General features: G+C 46.4%; 1 protein-coding gene across 6 annotated transcripts in view; it reads right to left on the minus strand.

The window, feature by feature from the left end:
* LOC119179739 (rab11 family-interacting protein 4A) overlaps positions 1-21,204 on the minus strand; it is a 259,471-nt gene that overhangs the window by 101,820 nt on the left and 136,447 nt on the right. For 4 of the 6 annotated variants that reach the window (XM_037430860.2, XM_075869784.1, XM_037430859.2 and 1 more), the window contains exon 3: positions 1,748-1,791. In XM_037430860.2, coding sequence (XP_037286757.2) covers positions 1,748-1,791 — 44 coding nt within the window. Of the gene's footprint in view, positions 1-1,747; positions 1,792-6,509; positions 6,639-13,795; positions 14,074-21,204 lie in introns of those variants that run through there. The other 2 variants (XM_037430861.2, XM_075869785.1) reach the window with 2 other exon arrangements.

A 21,204-nucleotide genomic window follows, 5' to 3' on the forward strand; every position in this document is an offset into this window, starting at 1 on the left:
TGGAGGCTTTGCCTGAAGTCAAGCATTGGTGCAATGAAGTTAAAAAGACACTTAAAAGTAAAACAATACTGTGGTCACGGTTTCGTAACTACTTTGCGAGCAGCCTGTATTAATAACGCTCCATACATGTTCCACTATTCCTAGAACCAAGTTTTCGAAATATATTTAACCCTTTGTTGCACGGCAGAAACCCACGCATCTAAACCGCACTTGTTTTTCGTTTTCTGTTACTTTGCATTCAGAAAAACGCACGGGGAAATATTGTTGAAGCAAGAGCTTGATTTCACAAGATACAGAATGTCCACTACAGTGGACAATATGCACAAGAAGTTTAGTTAGCGAAAGGCGTAAAAATTTTGTTGCAGCCATCGAGCGCTCTCTTGCTCGAACAAATTAATGCGAAAACTTAGCTGCAGTACCACCAGGAAAATAACGAGGATTTTTTTTTTCTAGTGGAGGGAGGCTAAGGGGGGGGGGGGGGGTCTGAAGTTTCATTTTGAAAAATGATTTTTACTTCTTTAAGCCACAATATTTACAGTTCGTAGCTGAGAGTGCTTCTTCTATGGCGTACATTCAATAAAGCATGCCGAGTCACAATTTCGTCTGTTATAAGGCAGAAAAAGTGAAAAACTTGAAAAACCCGCCAAAGTAGCAGTCTCCTTAATTGACCAAGAGCGCAGAAAAAAGCACGGTTTACCGCGGTGAAATAAAACCCCTTTTCTCCCCTTTAGTTACCATTATCCACATGTACGTATCGGAGGTACCACAGCTGCGTTTCCACCATGCATGGTATTCACCAGAGTGGACATACTAAAACATTGCTATAAAAAAAAATTCTTTGCTTTGCTAAGCCACATTATTTACGGCTCGTAATTATGAATGCTTCTATCGCGTGAAGTCAATAAAACATACGAAATCGCAATTTTATAAGTGTTATAAGAAAAAAACGTGGAGGAGAACTTGACTTATCCGTCAAAGAACGAGTGAGTCATCTTAAACAAGAGTGCATGCAGAAAAAACATCGCACTATGGCGCCATCTAATGCGGCGAATGAAAGTCCTTTTTGTCCGCTTTATCTGCAGTATGCACATTCGCCACTAAGAGTCACCACAGCTGTTTGGAAAAATACAGAAATCAATCCACTATAGTGGACAGCATGCAACAAAGGGTTAGAAGTAAACCACCAACAGCACTGGCAACGCTGAATGCGCGAATACAGCGACGCTACCGGAGTTTTCATAAAGGTTTTTTTTTTTTTACAATAGATAGTGCAACAGAATTATATGACAACACCGTTTCTCCTACTTACGCACAATTATCGAGAGGAAAGTGATTTGACCGCATCTGAAATCACATTGGCTAGAATAATTACCTCCATGTTTAACTTCGTTAATTGACTTCAGCGTAAATATTCGTATTAAAGTGTTGCAGCAGCAGATGCCAACTTATCCCACACACATCTTTTAAAAATCACTTAACTTGCTCGTAATTCGAGATATTCGTCACCGGAATGTACGGGCGATATCCAAATTGGCGCCGAACGGCGCGCTGAAAACGTGGCCTCTTGTTATATACACCCCACACAATACTAATATATATATATATATATATATATATATATATATATATATATATATATATATACACACTTCTGTCTACGGCAACCGCGTAGCGCTTTCTAAACGCATTCGGGTTCGTCCCCTATACATGTTGAATGAAATAAACAAAAAAAGAACGCGCCACTCACGTCTGAGCAGTAGAATCCGTTTTTCCGGGAGATGCCGTCCACCTCTGCACACACAAAACAAGGAGAGACGTTAGTGAAAGCCGCCGTAATGCCTTTTTGGAAATTCATTATCTCTACTTCTAATACCTTTAATACTTTCGTACCGGTTGGTCAAACCGATCGCTCTCTCATTACCAATGTTTCGCTGGTCATTCATTTCGACAGCGAGGCTATTCTATATCTCGGCAAAAAATGTTTTGCCACGCCCGCGAACTAGCGTCCTTATGAACGGCTATGAACCCCAGAGTTCGAACGTATTTCGGAACTTGCCACTGCCACAAAAACATTAAAAATGGCCGCTTCTGCATCACTAACGCAGCCACGGAGCGTAACTGCTGTGGAAACGTGACGACATTTTTCGCGAGCATGGGACGAGAAGCTCCTACCGTGTTGTGACGTCGGGGTGCGCTAGGAATGAGACCACAACTTGAGTCTCGCGCAGCGCCGTAGTTATCCGCAGTCGCCGCCGCCGGTGTCCGTAACCACCGTCGCACGAAATAAGAAAGAAATAAAATTAGTGCCAATGACACAGTGGGGTTCACATTCGGGTCCATTAGTTGCAAGCTCAGTACTTTACTACCGAGCCACGCTGGTGCTTGGGAATTGTTCGCAAAACTGCCCTAGGCAGGCTTTACGTCTGGAAAGCAATCGCGTATACGATTTATAAAGCGTTTTAAAACAGCGAAAGAACAAGCAGAACGCGAAAAGCGTAACGAGTGGGTCGTCCGATGCTCCAACTCACTACAAAAGCTTTTTTTCTCGTTCTACTATTGACTGTGGCACATACCCACTTCATTGATTGATTTGATTTGTGGGGTTTAACGTCCCAAAACCACCACACTGTAAACAGAAATAAGCCGAAATGGGAGTAAATGACCTTGTCCTCTATCGCACACCCAGATGGGAGTTTTAAAAAACCTGTCTCTGGGAGTAAAAAATTTACTCCCCATCAGAAGGGGGTTTTCGCATGGTGTCAGGGGGGTTTTTATTTACATCCATAGGGGAACTTTTTCAGGTCAGTATGGGAGTAAATTTTTTGCATCGACCGAGAAAAAAAAATTACGTCAGCAGCCGTACCATGCGCAAGCGTAACTTTAATTACATTACATTTAATACGCACAACAATGATTACAGTACACAAACATTATCATAACGTTCACGTAATATCACAACACTCGCACTCACCACAGCTTGCCATACGCAGTACACACCTACCATATAGTCACCGAGTATATATAGGCACCACATTCTGACCTCCTGTAGCCCAGGTTAAAGCCTTTTTGTTTCTAATAATTAAGCAATAAATACGCACGGCGTAAGTATGAACTTGCGGTGGTCTGATGTAAACACTTCAACACACATGCCTTTTATCCTAATACTGCCTAATATTTAATATTTTTTTAAAATAACGAAAAAGTTTTATCAGTTGACGCTCTGTCGTACAGGCTGAATTCGCATCAGCAGTGCTGTTTGTGGACCCGTAAAATGCACTGAATCATACACAAAGTGCGCGCGGCCTTGAATGAACACATTAACGAGACACTTTCAGCAGCTCCAGCGATGAACCGAGGTAGACCGCCGCTACCGCGTTCGACGACTAGGCCTCACTCACGAGTACGGCACGGTGATTCGATGAATGACAGCTGGCGATCACAAAATGCTTGCTGATGTGCAGTTTACGTCTCGTTTTTCTCATGCACAGAAATAGGTGTCCGCTATCCACGCAGTTTAAGCTACGGAGCGATAGACTTAAAAGAATGAGACGGTTCGCAGTCGCTGTTCCCGTTGCTCGCATGCATTGCATGTATAGCTCGCAGAGCTCGCCACGGCGGCCGGTGCGCAGTGCGAGCTCGATACGATGCCGGCTTGATACCGACGCCATAGCGACGCCATAGCCTTCCTACCGCTTAGATGTTGCAGCCGGTGAAATACCGGTGACACTCCGAGAAGCCACTATCGGAGGAGACGGGGCGAGCGCGTCGCCGGCGCAACTCTCAGACCGGTTGCCGGCCAGCCTGCCGTAGTCGAGCGAAGCCTACTTCGAACCGCTTCGAAGTTTTACGGTGCAATCGCTGACGATCGTACTCCGCCTCGTTCGGCGCTCGCCTTGTAGTTAGTGATTGACAGCTACGGTCGCAAGGCGCAGAAGACTGTTATACATCCCAGCAGCCTTCATTTTTTGTGAAACACATTCTTTGCATCGCCGGTGGTGGGTGCTAGCTCGTAGCGCTTGCCGCGGTGGCTAGCGCACAGTGCGAGTTCGATACTATGCCGGCTTGATACCGACGGCATAGCGAGGCCTTCTTACCACTTAGATGTTACAGCCGGTGAAATACCGGTGACACTCCGAGAAGCCACTATCGGCGGAGACGGGGCGAGCGCGTCGCCGGCGCAACTCTCAGACCGGTTGCCGGCCAGCCTGCCGTAGTCGAGCGAAGCCTACTTCATACCACTTCGAAGTTTCTGATGGTGAAACTCCAGGAGCAGCCGCTGACGATCGTAACAGCTTACTTTTGCTACCATTAATTTATTCTTCGAAGTTTTTTGTTACTCGGCCCTTTGAAGCGTGGCATTCAGGACGTTTCGTTGAGGAATCGGACCGATGTGCAGCGTGGTTTAAGGTGCGAAATATATTGAAATGTTCCCAGTAAATACCAACCGGTCGTTGCTATTCTTCGCTGCACTTATAATTTCGTTGCCTGTTGACAGATGCTTACACGGTTAGCCACACAAATCACATGTGTTTCACACCGACGTGCAAACATATGCCCGTACAGACACACACACACACACACACACACACACACACACACACACACACACACACACACACACACACACACACACACACACACACACACACACGTCACGCCCAAAGAGGGTTTTTAAAGCTCCTATGGGGAGTTTGTAACCACGTGACCTGAAACTCCCTGGGGAGTTTAACAAGGTCATGTCGTTCATAAACTCTGTGATTAAGGAGGGGGCGTTTTACGATGACATGTGCCGAGTTCACTCCCTACCAGGGAGTAAATAATTGGGGCAGGGGAGTTTTGTGGGCTCATGTGCTGGAGAAACTCCCATTTCGGCTAACTTTTGTTTACAGTGCATATGATTATGAGAGACGCCGTAGTGGAGGGCTCCGGAAAATTAGACCACCTGGGGTTCTTTAACGAGCACCCAAATCTGAGCACACGGGCCTACAACATTTCCGCCTCCATCGGAAATGCAGCCGCCACAGCCGGCCGGGATTCGAACCCGCGACCTGCGGGTCAGCAGCCGAGTACCTTAGCCACTAGACCACCACGGCGGGGCACATACCCACTTCAGGCATAATTCATGATCATCATCAGCCACTGCACGAACAATGGGCACAAAATTCCTTGCAAGTGTTTTGCGGATACCACGCTTCTCAGAAGAATAACGAAAAATAGCATAGCAAATGCCGGCCTCCTATCCAATTTTGTATTATTATTATTATTAATGCCCTAGTGGGTATAAAGCAAGTGTGATGCCAGTAGTTATCCAATGAGTGTTCAAAAAAGCTCTGAAAGGCCGCTCTTCTAGCTTTCGCTGTGACTGTGCTGCGCCTTCTGTGCAGGCCTGGCGTTTTTAAAAACATACGGTAATTATTTTTTTAGGGTGCACGCACGGTTATCAGCACAATTAGCAGTACAAAGAAGGAACGATAGGAAAAAGAAAGAACAAAAAGAGGAAGAGAAAAGAGAAAGAAGCAAATGAAGAGAAACAAAGAAATAAATAAAGAAGGAAATAAATAAATGACAGACACGCGCACGCAAACATCGTTTGCGCTTTCCCCCCTTCCTGGCAAATAGGGGAAGGGCTGACCTAACGACTTCGACGGTCTGGCACCCAATTCACTTAAGACATTTTCACCGCTCTGCACGGACTATTTGTTCAGATGGCAGTGCATGCATATAGTACTTCGGCCAGATGCCGAAAGTGCTTTGAAGTCTGGGCATGCTCAGTAACTTTTTATTCAGCGCTGAATATGCCGTCTCGATTTATGATGCAGAAGGCACGGATAATAGAATATTTTTTTTAATTTCCACACTTCGAGAGTCTTTTAGTCACGGTGCTCGGCTGGTGACACGCAAAACGCAGGTTTGATCCCAGCCGGAGCGGCCGCACTTTGATGAAGGCGAAGAAGTGCTACAGCGGCCTGTGATACTGCCTGTGCGAGATTGAGTGCACGTTAGAGAACATCAGATGGTAGAAAATGTCTGGAGCTCTCCCTTACGGCGTGTGACACAGCCCGAGTAATTTCGGGACGGCAAGTCGAACGCTAGAAACAGGCTAATAACATGTGGCCTTAAGTGCAAACACGCACGACTTGTAGTAATAAGTGCACGTTACATTTTCTAATCACCATCGAACCTACATATTTTGTCGGAACAATATCCTACCATCGTTCAGTAAATCTATATCCCAACGTACGAATAGATTGTCACTCGTTTCTGTGGTCAAAGCGCACCGACTACACGACAACGTAACACTCGGAGGATCTAGAACCTAGGTTTACTTTATCAAAGGTAACACTTTTAAATGTTTTATTCTCTGCCTTCGAAGACGCATCAAAATACGGTTGCAGGAATCGCAATCGTGAACTCGCACTCAAGCGCGCCATGTACCCAGCGAGCCCCGATTGTGCCTCCACGGTGCAGCGCAGCGAAGATTTAAACACACAGACAGGTACATCGATTACCTCTGGTTGAGCTGAACAGACGCTACAGCAGGTGCACAGGCGCAGCGAGCGGACGGCGGAAGTTGGCGTGGCGCGCACTTCCTCGAAAGCTGCTGGATCGAATACAGGTACGTCACGTAGCACGTACAAGGGGCCCGCCGTGCACTCCCCTCGCCTCGGAGTTCGAGCCGGGCACTCAAACTTCGGACGAGAGCCACAGCGAGTCGGGGCCTCGGAAGGGAGGCGGGCGGGCCAACGGACAGCGCGTTGATACGAAACACGCGGCGACCGACAGAGAGCGGGGGGCGGAACTTTGGCAGCACCTGCTCGGCCGGTCAATACTGAAGGGTACACGCATGCACGGACGATCGAGGAGTTACAACTCCGCTGCTACCCCACAAGAAAAAAAGAACAAATGCGGAAGGAGGCGGAGTTCATTTAAAAAAGAATGAGGAAAAGAAGGAAACAAGGACTGAAACAGAAAGAAGAAAAAAAGAAAGAAGGCGCAGGTTGAGCTGAGCTTCCGATATTTAGATCTGGAAGAAAAGACGAATTCGTTGTGAATCGGCTAGTTGGTACATGCCTTTTATCTACTACAGGTGCTTCAGCTAATTTGCACCTAGTAATTTGGAAAATGTACGTGCTACGCGCGTCATATAGGTGGCTTATTGCTTTGAGACGTACGCAGCACGTCATGTTTTTCCTGCAATCCACCAAGGTGCGAAATTAAAAATTACTGAATTAACTCATGAATTATAGGCTATAGCGAATTTTTTTCATACTGAAGGTGCAGCAATAACCACTCATTCGAACAGGTGGGTAAATAACGTGAATTTCGTAATTGTGAACATTTTGCAATTGTAACGAAATAAATTTATTGACAAAAACAGGAATGCGGACGCTATCTAGCTCCTGTCCTTATTTGCATCCATCTCAAATTTTCGCTCACGGACAACGACAGACACCATCGACACCGGAATTTTCGCGAAAAGAACTTAACGCCATCGTGGTAATCGTTTTAATGTTTGTTCAGTCACGTTGAATTATTTCGTTTATCTTAGTATAGACGTCCCGTTCAAACCTTTTCCAGCTTTCCTTTAAATTGCGTGATTCTCCCTCGATGAAAACTGGGGAATGTTTTTTTTTTGTTTTGTTTTTTGTGGCCTCAAAGTTTCTACCTATCAAGCTTACCTACACGCGTGTTGAGGTTGGTAGGTATAGAGCACGCGTGGGAGATGAGCGCGCATCGGCCCATCGCGACGAGCTGGGCGCCGAGCGCGCTCATCGCGCCATCTCGCTGGTAATGCAGAAAACACGCTTACTTCCCCCGAGATAGGCGCCGCCAGGGCTAAGTGGTAGGTATAAATAGCTTGCCGTTTCAAAGTTGAAGGAGGTGTTCTTTCGTGGCTCAGCGGCTATAAGGTCGCGCGCTGACGAATGAAATGTCGGACGTTCGACTCAACACGCAGGAGTCTTTTTCTGGATTTTTTTTTTCTTTCTTACGTTTTCATATATATAGATGTGTATACATATGCGGTGAATGACGACGGACAATGGCGGCGAAATCCAGCCGAGAGTGCCCCTATAATTGCCACCGCAATAAAAGAGAAGCTTCTCTAGATCAACGCGATTTTGATTCGCGGGATCTAAGCGTTCTCTCGTGACGTGGCTTTTTAGCTCTAGTTTTCCTGCGTCACTTTAAAGGTGAAACCCTCGATAGTATAGAAAATGCACTGCTAAGCGTGAGTGCGCCCTTCAAAAGTAGGTATACAGTGCGTTTTTTTTTTTTAAATCTCGTTTCATTTCCTACTGTACCCTGATGTCGCACACGGAGTGAGCATCACGTGCTCACGCGAGATATCGTGACTTGTGCGCGGCTGTTCCGCACCAAGTCTCCTTTGATGACGCACAATATATATATATATATATATATATTGATCATACGCTATCGCGATCTACTCTCAAAGGCGAAGCTCAAGCGTGCTCCAATTTTCTTTATTGTATTGGTGACGCACGAGCAGCCATTTTGGTAGTTTTAGCACTTCACGTCCTCTAAATTAGCCAGACTGCTGCGTGAAGTTGACTGATATGTGGGGTTTAACGTCCCATAACCACCATATGATTGCTCAGACTGCTGCGTGAAGTCACCAGAATCAGTACTGTAGCCAGACGTCAACCTAGTATCAATGTCGGTAGGTGCAGGGGTGCAACCGCCGAAATAGAATTAGGAACAATTTTTTGGGGGAGCGAAGTGTTGAACTTGGATCATCATCATCATCATAAGCCTGACTGCGCCCACTGCAGAACAAAGGCCTCTCTCAGGATCCGTCAGTGAAGCCGCTCTTGTGCTACTACGTTACACCGGCGAACTCTTTAAGCCGCTCTTGTGCTACTACGTTACACCGGCGAACTCTTTAATCTCATCGGCACACCTAAACTTCTGTTTCGCCTTCGTGCGTTTCACAATTGGAGCCCTAAAATGCGAATTTCGAGAATGTTATGGGAAGAAAAACTTTTTATCACGAAAGACTCAATTTTGCGGGTTACAAAAACGCTTACCTACGTAATTATGTAAAACTAAGTATGCAATAAGTAATGTAATGTAATAAGTAATGTAATAAATAAAGTATGTAAAACTATTCCGCATCACCTAAATCATTTCGAGTAAATATGGGCACTATTTCAAGAAAAGTACTATCTTGAACCACCCGACTGAGCGAATAATAAAGTCCACATTAGCGTTTTCCGCTTCTTTGACAGCCTATGGGAATTAAAATGTGGGTCTGCCAAGATGACGACATTGAAATTCAAGGGATTCGTGAGAATGGGCGATGGGTGTGGCAAAGAAAAAAAAATTGCGCATTTTTTTTTAAGGCGGCAGAATTGTCCCTGCTCCAAATACCTGCAACTCTTTAAAGAGTTCAGCTGTCATACTAGTACTCACAATAATGCGGCGTATCAATGCATGAGCAATTTAACAAAATGTGCTGAGTTATGTAACTAATGCAAAGAGCCCCTTCAAAATTATAAGATGCTTTTCCGCAACGCAACAGCGTACTGCTGCAAAGGTGACTTAAGCAGCGTTCTGCGCCGGTTAGATCAATGCCAAGAAATTCTCAAACACCACTACCCCCCCCCCCCCCCGCCGAACTCATACACACACATTTTTTTTTTTCACGATGGGGCTCAGATTTAAGGCACAACTTCACGGCTTGCAATCAACGCGCGTTCTACCAGATAAAGTAACAACGGCGCGCGCCCATTGGTCCACCGACGGAACTGGATACCTATCGCCGGGACGACGCAAATAACGCAACATCAACACAGAAAAAAATGTTTTGTGCACCGTTGCTATGGCAACCAAAGTGGTCGCCGGCGTTCGCAGCACGTTGACGTTCGCGCAAGAAAAACACGGCATGCGCTCCAATCTGTAGTTGCTAACATGTCATAGCGTTGGTGGCTGCGTCCACTTTTATGGCGTCGTCCAGCCGATTTCCGCTCTGGTCAGCGGACCGATGTGTTGCCTTATCTGGTCGATCGCGCCATGCGAGTGTCCTTGCCTCACGCGAATATATCTCACACCTAGACTTATGATCAGCGCGCTTGGATGGATTGACGACGCAAACTGCAGGTGACCAACGTGGCCTCCATTTCTCGATGGAATTAACGCAACTTGGAAAACTGACGCGGATCGAAAATTTTGGCGCAGCGTGGCACAATCCAGCAAATTTGATGGTTTTGGCACAGCTCGGTGCCAAAATGGGATGTGTATTAAATTAGCGATATTGGAACAGCTGTTGCACACCTGTATGTGCACCACGGGAAAATTGACTAAATACGTATCACCATTTCCCGACCTTCAGACTTGCTCAGAGCCATCTCTGCATACAAAAAAAAATTCTTTGTTCTAGTAAATTCGCCTTCGAAAATGGTGTCAGAACCACTTAAGGAGAGGCAGCTCACGCATGAGAGCGAATCGCAGAAGTCCACAGGGCCACCTGACGAAATCGGAGCACGAATAGAAGGACCAAGAACGAAGAAACATGTTATACACACACCACAGGCGCTCGCAATATTTTACGCTCCAAGTTGTCGGTGAATGTCCGAAGCCGATTAACCGGTGCCAAAATAAAAAAAATATCAAAAATAGAGAATCTTGTCATGACGGTCACTTCATTTTTATGCATACAGAAGTGAAATCTCAATAACTGTAATCTCGCGGAATCACCAAAAATATTCGTATCACCAGAAAAAAAAAACATGGAAGCGTATGCGGCACCAATTTCAGAAACTGCTATGAATGACTGCCGGTATAATGTCGACCTAAATGGTCCTACTAGAAGCGTGGCGGTTTGGGCTAGTTGGTATGAAATGACTACAGTTATAGCACGAGAACAAAACGACGGCACGTCTTCGTGTCCCTTTGTCGTCGTTCTGTTCCCGCGTTATGACTATCTTCAAGTCCTACTAGATCGTCGAGTCAGATTTGTTGTGATCCGTGACAGCTGAAGCGTACAAAGATTCGGACGAGAATATATAGCCTCATCCGAATCTTTGTGCGCTTTTTCGCACGACACCATACTTATGCAGCAAACACAACTCAAAAGGCGATTCACACGCGATAGAACTCAATAAATGTTAGAACCGATGTTGTTTGTTTTAATTGTATCACGGTAGTGTTGAGGATGTGTTTCAAGATCCTTACAGCTGTATCCGCACTATTAAGAGGTTTCATGACGATTCGGGATGTGCACGTGGCATCACGTGAAAGAACCTGCGTATTATACTGCGTATGTGCCCAGCAGTCGGCCCAACAAATTGCTGCGAAGCGACGGCGGCGAGAAAGACCCCCAAGATGTGGAAGGCATCCGGCCAATGACGGCGTTCCTTTAAGGTCTACGGGAGGTGCGAACGCTTGGTCTCGGCCCAAATGTCTGTCGCTGAAATTAGGACAAAAACACGTCGTGTCCGTGACTGTAGTTCCAACTCGAACCTCTGTGCACACAGAATCAACGTGGGGACAAACTAGCGTCGCCTAGGGAACACTTAGAGCCAAACTAGAAACACCCGACATCCCTCAGCTAACGCCTAGGAACAACGTAGAGACAACCACATTATTTATCAAAATCATCTAGTTACACTGTTGCAGGCCTTGCGCGGCTCAGTACAATGTTCAGATATTTTTTTCGGGCAAGTGTTATACTGTTCAGGGAAAGATATTGAAAATACCACGCCCAACTCTTAGTCACGTTTCTGCATTTAAAGAAAAACGCTGTGCTATCTGCGTAAAAATACGTCTGGAAAGCATGCGAAGACGCAAGCGCGGGGGTATGTATAGGACTCGGAAAATTTCGGGGAGTGTTTCACCAAAACACTCTCCCCCTCCCAGGCTGAGCCCCGACCGCGGCGTGTTCACCGGCGAACTTTCGTTAGTTAACCGTGGTTGCCTCTAAGTTGTTCCGAGGCCTTAGCTAAAAGATGGGGGATGTTTCTAGGTTGCCTTCAAGTGTTCCCTAGTTAATGCTAGTTTGTCCGTACGTTGATTCTCTGTGCACAGAGGTTCGAATATGAACTACAAACAGTCACGGACACGACGGGTTGATTAAGTATTTGGAAATCTTGGCGAGCAGATAACGTGCCGCCGATCGAATTGCTGGAGTTTTCAAACGCCAACATGACGATTACGAAGTTTAAGTTAAGTTTAAGTTTATTCAACAACGATGTCAGTTTACAGAAAAGTGCGTACAGGATTGGTAATACACACAAGGAGCCCCAAAGTTGGAAACTGTCAGGGGGGCTCCCATACATGATGTTAACGGGAGAAGAAACAAAATATACAACATTCAGTTGTTACGGTATCTTCAGTAAGAAAGAAAAAAAAGAAAAGCACAGTGCGAAAAAACGAAAGTAGAAAATACATATATGTTTAGCAAGGCAAAAAAGAAAACTCTGAAGAACAAACAAGCGCAAGTTATAATACAAAACGTAAGGACAATATAACATGTAGCAATTGTTATCGCTACATTAAAAAGCAGTTGCTAAGATGAAGACAACTGTTGCAAAAAATATTTCTTTACTTGGTTTTTGAATGCATGTTCTGTGGTTGATGATTTTATTACGTAAGGAAGGGAATTCCACAGCTTGATTCCCGTAAATGTGGTAGTGAACTTGCCGTAGTTTGTGCGAACTTTAGGCAGAAGGCGGTTATCAAGCTCAGAAAACCTAGTAATATTATTATTTACAAGGCCTTCCGAGACAATGCCATCTATATGCACATTACCGCGAAAAAGCCTATACATCACAACTGATAACTTCAGCTGAAAGAGGTGATAAAGAGGATGTATATTTAAATTCTGATAAAGTGGCGTTGCATTGGTTAAGAAATGGCTGAAAGTCATGAGTCGAAGTGCTTGATTCTGTAGGCGTTGTAGTTGGTTGAGGTGGGTCAAATATGTGTTACCCCAGGCTGATATGCAATAAGATAAATGGCTGTGAATATGTGCGTGATAAAGGGAGTGGATTATGTGTGGCTGAAAATAATATTCGTATCACCAGAAAAAAAAAAACATGGAAGCGTATGCGGCACCAATTTCAGAAACTGCTATGAATGACTGCCGGTATAATGTCGACCTAAATGGTCCTACTAGAAGCGTGGCCATAAGCAGGCCATAATGGAAGGCTCCGAAGCAGGCCATAATGGAAGGCTCCGGCAAATTCCAACCAGGTGTGATTCTTAATGCACGCGTATACGTCGCACGAACCTCTGGCATTCAAGCTACGTCTGAATACGACTATAATGAACCCCTATCTAGTTCCCTCTAATACGACTACCACCACGGCTAGAATGACACTTTCGTCTATCGGGTTATCGGCCGAGCAGGTGGCGTTGCACTCAATACACTATAACGAAGCTTGAAGACCGCTGTCAGGACATATATGTCAGGCGTTCTTTAAAAGTTCGCACACACAGGGTAAAAATAATCACTCGTACGTCACTTGTAGGTTACCAAGGTAGTGCTAAATTACCAAGTAACTCAATATGTGAATTAAAAAGGCAGAATTTTGACAACTAGCGTTCCCTCGAAACATAGCAACAAGCGCAATCAAACAGTCTGTCAAGTTATAATGGTGTAGTCGCGGTTATGACGTCTGGTCAGGAAGCAACACCACAAACTAATAAGTAAATGAGGGATAACCACCACGAATACGAAAAAGACGTTTCGGCTCCCCTGACGCGTGCGCTGTTCACAGTGAAAAACGGCAACCTCTCACGAAATTACGCTGGCATATACGCAGCGTCGGCTCACCCTCGGTTGCGGCCCAGTGCGCCTCGGCGCGACGCGTCCAGCGGAGACGGGACGAGCGTCGAACGGCGGGGTTTTCGAGCACCAGTCCGAAATGGCGACAAGTCCGGCACACTTGAGACACGAACACGTACAGGGCCAGGTGGGCCAGGGACTTTGCGAACGCCACGACGAACATTGTTGCGCGGCGCCGGTGGGGTCAATCTCGTCAAGAGTGCGCGGGGTAATAAAAAACACGTTCCCTATGGGAGCTGTACGAAGATTTCGGTAGTGACCACGTCGACTAAAATTGCTGAAGCAAAGGGGGGCCACGCAAAAAGGGGCGGACGCTTCTCATTGGCCCGATCGAGGCTGACTGACAGCGGGTGCGTATCGGCTTTTCTTCGATAAACTTTAACCCGGGGGTGGCGCGCAATATCACTCGTGGGTAAACGCGCAAGGAAAGCGCGCCAACTACTTGAAAACGGCGTTATCTGTGAACACGTTTTAAAGAGTGCAAACTGTGCTGCTATGTAAACCAATACATCTGGGAACCTTGAAGGTCACAAGTGGGGCGGTCTTCTTGGATGTGTACGGTTTTCACTGAGTGAAACGCAACAGCGAAGCCTTCAGTGTGACAACTGCAGTGCGCAAATGCTGAAGGTGTGCGAATGGCGAATTTTAGAATCGAATATGAATCAAATATTGATGACACCTAATTACATACCAATACAAATCGAAAAGTGTTCGAATAGTGAGTTTCGTATTCAAAGCAGCCCTAGACTAGCGAGATAACCATTTTCGAAACAACCTCAATATTTCAATACATTTCACTTGAAGCAAACCTTTACAAGCGCTAACAAAACAACATCTTACTTACTTTTATCCGACAAAAAATAGTAGAATTTTCAAAACTGGTGAAAGTTCATATACGCCTGCAACAAGCGAACCTTCGGAAATTTTGTAATTGCGGGAGGAAATTATAGCGGCGAACACAGTATTCAAGCTGATACTTTCTTAACAGCTTTTAAATAGCACTTTTAGATCAATATTCAGTAACTTTCAGAAGTTAACATCGTTGTGAATGTTATGGTCAGGATTATGGAATGATGGAATTGCCTCTTCGGCAAGAGCGATGTTTTCAGCATATACACCTTCATCCTGCGGTCAATACAGCACCGACAGTCCACCACCGCGGTGGTCTATTGGTTATGGCACTATAGACTGCTAACCTGAAGACCGCGGGATCGAGTCCCGGCTGCATTTTTGATGGAGGCTAAAATGCGCGAGGCCCGTGTAGTTAGATTTAGGTGCACGTTAAAGAACACTATAGTAGTAGCAATTCCCGGAGCCCTCCACTACGGCGTTTCTCATAATTATATCGTGGTTTTGGGACGTTAAACCTCAGATAGCATTACTATCAACAGCTCGTGATAAACTGGGCTGCATGCATCTTAGTAATTCCATAAGAACACTAACCCTGCGCTGTTCGCGTACTACTTCTTCCTTCGAGAATTTTCGTCCCTGCTGATTATTCGAAAACATTCTGAAATTTTCGGTATTTAGAATGCGAACTATTTGATACGAGTGCCGCATCAAACCAACAGGGCGTCATTGGACTCGTTAATCGAAATCTTTGAATATTCGCACAACCCTACCTCCTGATACGCTCTAAAAGGTAAGGAGTTGATGATGGCATCCCACCGCTGCCACCAGTCGTTAAGGGGCTCACGGTCAATACAGCAGGTACGGCGGGTTTCTGCGCGGTAAGCTGGCTCTCCGCCGTCGTCCGCATAGCCGATCTTCGCGAGTGAGGAGACGCGTTCGTAAGAGAGAAAGAACGAAGGTTTATTTACATGATAGTTGAAAAATGGAACTGTACAGCGATACAGAGATGTACAAAGATTCAGCTCAAGATTTCGCGCTTATTTACAAAATGTTTCGGCTTTTATAGCCCGCCGTCTCCTTACACGGAGGTCCAAAGAAGGCGGTGACCACTCTTGCCACAAATCAGGTGACGAAGTCTATGTGATCCACCCACCAGAAAAAGTGCAGATATTGCACCACTCGGCTGGGCGAAAAGGTCCAATGGTAGCACGAGCGCACCAAACAAAAACGCACCCGGCCCACGCCTTGAAGGCACCGCAGGGCGATGAGGTAGAGTCCGGAGAGGGAAAGTTGAGCTCCTCCGGGGAGATGGCAGCAAAGCCAAACGTCAGCATCGGTCCATGGCTGCTTTCAGCTACAGGCTGCTCTCTCGAACATGGCAGTCCAAACGCTCGATCCCTGTGAACGGCTTCCTCAACGCCTTCCCGCGTTTCCGAAGTGATGGAGTTTTGCGATGGCCTCGCGTAGATGACAATAGCCGGGTCGAGAGGTTGACTTCATGAGACCAGCCACAGTGGCGCCGTCCCACGCTGTTCGAGCCCGTTCAACAAAACGATTGTCTCGCGAAGCTTTCATTGAGATTCGACCACTACCTGGAACCTCTACAGGACAGCGTCTAGTCAACTCGGCGTCGATGGAGTTGACAGCAATCTAGCAGACCGGCTTACGCACAATGGCGTCTGCCCAGATGAACTGCCGGTCCAAACGTAACAGCGCGTAATGTCGCTACGAATGTGGCCACTCGAAGTGACGTTGGCTCTGACGTAAGCGTTAGAACAGATATTACGGAGTTTTAGAATACCGTTTGCAAGCACTGCGGGTGTTGCGGGCGAAGCGGGCGCGATAAGAGATTTAGAATAGCGTTTGCCCTGCTGCGAACCGCAACGCACGATCGCAGCGACACTGTAGCCTCGGAACCAGCGCTTGCGGGCCACATGCGGGCCGCCATCACCGCACACAATTTCGGATTTTCTGCGGGCGGGTCGCCAACGCGAACGGCGGCTCGCGTTAAGGCGCATGCGTAGTGGCAGCGACCGAACCGCAAGGGCTCGCGGTGCGCTATTAAAAAAGTCCCTGTTATGTCGATGCGGCACAAACTGAGGACAGCGATAAAGAACAGCCGCGTAGATCATTAACCTTGAGTGTATAAAACATGGGTTATGTCCAGTGAACTGGAACATCTACTAGTGCGGCAAAGCCGACCCCAAGGGGAAACGCTGGCCGTAACGCTACGGGGAGCGTTATTCAAAAATTTATTACTGAGTAATGCTTGCTTGTTTGCTAATGGCACTTTAGAATCTTCATACTGACAACGTCCCTATGTTGCACAACGCGATTAGTTTTAATTGGCCAGCTGGATCTTTTTTCCGAGACACTTTTGTATATCAATTGAAAATGTATGGGGTGATTTTTGAAAAGCTAATTGTAGCACAACGATAAGTTATTCGCTAACTGTACTCTAGTGGCATGTACGGTAGGACAACCTGTTTTTATAATTGCAATTTTGTGGGATTACGCCGGGCGGAGTATTTCCTGAAGAGCTTTTCCAAATCCATAGTGCAAGAAAGCAGCATTACAGTGGTAAAAGAATCACCTGACGGTAAATCGATGAGAAAGTAAACGTTCATCATGGTAAAACCTCAGCAAACATCTGCAGATGTGATGTACATTGTGATGTACAGCATGAAGGTCTGTACGTCACGTGGTGTGAAAAAAATTGCCCGCAGCTTCCCTCGGGGGAACACTGAGGAGGATGCGGACCATATAATTGGTTAACGGGGTGTTAAAGTGCGACTTACTTGGGTCGATGGCTAAATTGGTTAACGTGGTTGTGAAATGGGGTGTTAAATTGCGACTTACTTGGGTCGATGGCTAAATTGGTTAACGTGGTTGTAGGAGGGGGTGTTAAATGAGTGAACACGTACACACGTATGCGAAAGGGCGCCGCTGGTCGAAGAGACGTCGATCATTGTGTTTGTGGATTCGTTGGAATTCATTTCACCGCGACCTTGGACGTCGACGCGCCGTACAAACCAACCGACGAGCGGCAACTGAGCGAGCGAGCGCCGACCTTGAGTATATATACAGCTCGACGGCGCATGCACTGTCAGCTGTTGAATGTTCTCGAAGCGCGACGCCACATGCGCGTCCACTGGAGAATCAGGAGAATTGTAGATGTCGAACGCGGTGTGTAGAGGAGGAAGGGTGCACAGATGGTGGAAGAGTGAAGCGCGCGCGGTGTGTAGAGGAGGAAGGGATGCACAGATGGTGGAAGAGTGGGCGACGGCGCGACGGCGCATGCGCGCGCGTCAGCTGTCGAATGTTCGAGAAGCGGTGCGGACGGCGCACTACAAGGCGCGAGTATAAGATGCTCCGCATCTAAAATGGTGAACTAAAAGCGATGTTCCGATTTGCTGGGTATGAGTACTCGGATCGGCCGCAGCAGCGGTTTACTGAAAGTGAAGCCCAAAAAGCGTCAAGCCGCTCGGGCCGCTGCGATCGATAGTCTACAACGTTGCAGGGTCCATGACGCGGTCACCCAACATTACGTAGTTTTCAGCGAAAACTAGGAGAAAGAAACCTGTAGGACAGGAAGGTTATAGCCATTAAAACTACAGGTAAAAGGTGGAGCATGCCTATATAGTTATAAATAATGGGTCACAAAACAAGCGAGAACAGTCCCTGGAAGTCATTATCTGTAAAGCCCGCCCACCGCCGGCGAACACCATTTTGACGCGTTGCTTATGACGTCACGTGCAAGCAAGGAGCAGTGCCGTCATTTCTTATCATCGTTTCAGCCTCAACAAATCGTTCATATTCAGAGCCAAGCTGACGAGGGCTCAAGTATATCGATTTTACGCGCTGCTGATCACGGAAAAATATCGTTCGCCGAAATGCAGACGCTAACTGAGCCAAGTTCTTGTTACGTCGCGGTTAGTCACGTCTCGCGAGTACGACAGTGTTGCCTGACTCTCATGCTACTCACGTCCTTGTAAAAATATTCAATTGTAAATTAAACACCCGGCCAAGTGCGCTAAAATTTCTTCAGCTTATGTGTGGATGCTCAAGGAGTAACCCACCATGGTGACGCGGAGTGGTCGAAGTCTTTCTTCGGAGAAAATTCTTCGGATTGCTTTCAACATTGATGCTGAAAGAAGCCTTCTCGACAAGGAAATTTTTTCACTGGACATAGGAGGCTGTGAAAGCACCGAGAGTCACAGCGGCAATTAACGATCAGCCGCTATAACTCCCAAGAAGCGAGTTTCTCTTCACGCAACTCTCGTGCGTTAATGATTGTTTCACATTCGTAATTCACTTTGTATTTATTTCACAGCATCCTTCAGCAACACCAAAATAAAAGCATGGCTTCGTTTTGTGCATTGCATGCAGTGTTATTATTGTCGATATTATGGAGTGCCGCATGCCACTAACACGCTCGAGCCCGACCAGCGGAAGCGGAATAATTAGAGCTATGAAACGTGCAGTGACGTCCACGATCCCGGCCTCACGGCCAGCTTCTCCTATACTTCACCGATACCTTCCAAGCGGCATTTTGTTCGACGAACTTTTGTAACGCCGAATAATTCAACATTACCAAAAGCATATCTATCTGTAAATTCTTTTCGATACTAATCATGCTTAGATTGTGCTGACTGAACTTGCGACACGAGTGCAGCGAATAGCGCACGGCTAGAGTCTGTGCATGGCAGTGACACAAATGCTACTGAATTGGATGTTAAATACTCCTCTTTTGATGAAGAAGCAGCTCCGCGTTCCTGAATGCGCCATTAATGACTAAGGCGTGATACGTTTAAAAGCCATCACCATATATTAAATGCGTGGTCCTATGCAGCAGTGATGGCGCTACTCGCTAGCGGCCTAGTATCATCATCATGATCATCCTAATGATCAGCTTGACTACGTACATTGCAGGACAAAGGCCTCTCCCATCATCCACCAGTTAACTCGGTCCTGTGCTTGCTGCTTCCACATGTACCATACGGCAATCCGTCAGTCAGGCTCGGTATACGTACTACATCGGAGCGCCGGTCAGTTCACATGTCAATTCTAGCTCACGCACTTTCCTATAGCATACACGGGATTTCACAAACCATCGTTCACGCAAGGCAACAGAGCTGAAATGGAACCTTCCACACCACGGCAAATAGGGTAAATGGTAAGCATAGCACTTTCCATGCATTGAAAGAAATTTTTGGTCTGATGTCGATTTCAAAGCAGTTCATTACTTAATCCTGTCAAAGTGGCACGGGCCGAACGTTCGCACGTCCTATAGCTGTTCCTATGCTTACATATGGGTAGACCATCCTCCGCGCACCACATCTTTAATAACACAGCGCACCCCTTATATTCGCGGGCATGCGAAGATAAATCAACGCCGATGCGGGCCCAACAGTGCGCGAAGGTGCATGTACGCTAGCAAGAGCGCGTTTAAAACAAAAAAAAAACGGCGCGCAGTGTTCTGAGGAGCGCGAGCCATGCGTATAGTAGGGCTACCTTTTTATTAATGGAAAGCGAATATAGATCCGAAATTCCCAACGGACCATGTTGCTGAATAAAACAGCATCATGGTCCGCCGACTGCGCCACTGGGAGACTATTTGAGCAGAGCACGCCAACAATCATGCAATCAATCGACGACCATGATTCGTCTTCGTGTGGCAGGGCATTCGATCGCATGAATCACCGTGTAGTTTGACCGGTCCCCGTGAGATCGGCCACCGAGCGAATTGACAACGCGACGCTCAGTACTTTCTAAAAAGAACAGAGTAGCGGCTATAGTTGGCTGTACCTAGTTGACACCTGCCAGCGCCGTTTCTTCGCGTTCGAACCAGCGTTCTAAAGCTGGTTTGAACGCGGAAAAAAGAAAGAGAGGATGACCTTAATTTTAGGTCTGGCGGTCCCATGCCAACAATTTCCCACGAGGCGGGTGCCATCCCAAGCGACTATAGTATACTACAACTTCATTCTGCCGATGCCGAGCACCAGGCCTAAAGTGCACTTGTACCTATTAACCAGCAGTATACCTGGCGGCGGCAATACTCTGCCTCCCACAGCAGCAGCGGAGGCTCAACTATTTCACCAAGACTGTGGGTCGAGCGTCGACCAAGCAGTACTTTCGTGCGATGCCTACTACGGTACTATACTCCCACTGAAAATAATCTGATTACGTCTTCACATTTGAATACGTTTAAAAATATGGTTAAGCCTTCCAATGCCGCTCACATCTAGTTTAAGTTCAACAATGAGTCGACGCAACGTTGTATAGTTGTCCTTTATAGCTCCACACGCCATAAATTTTGTTCACGCGGACTTATCAATTCTCGTTCTAACGTGTACACTTCTCACACCAGTTTAATGTATTATGCTCATTAACTACGTGACTGTGTCAGTGAAAGAAAATGTTGCTTTCAATAAAGCCCATGATGTGTCTGATGTGTTAAACACTATACTCAATGTATTCGAAAAATAACTGCCCCTTTTAAATGAGCACGTATACATGCATAAAGTAAACAAGTTTCATCTAGC

Source organism: Rhipicephalus microplus, chromosome 7 (genome assembly GCF_043290135.1).
Source record: "Rhipicephalus microplus isolate Deutch F79 chromosome 7, USDA_Rmic, whole genome shotgun sequence".
NCBI classification, from domain to species: Eukaryota; Metazoa; Arthropoda; class Arachnida; order Ixodida; family Ixodidae; genus Rhipicephalus; species Rhipicephalus microplus.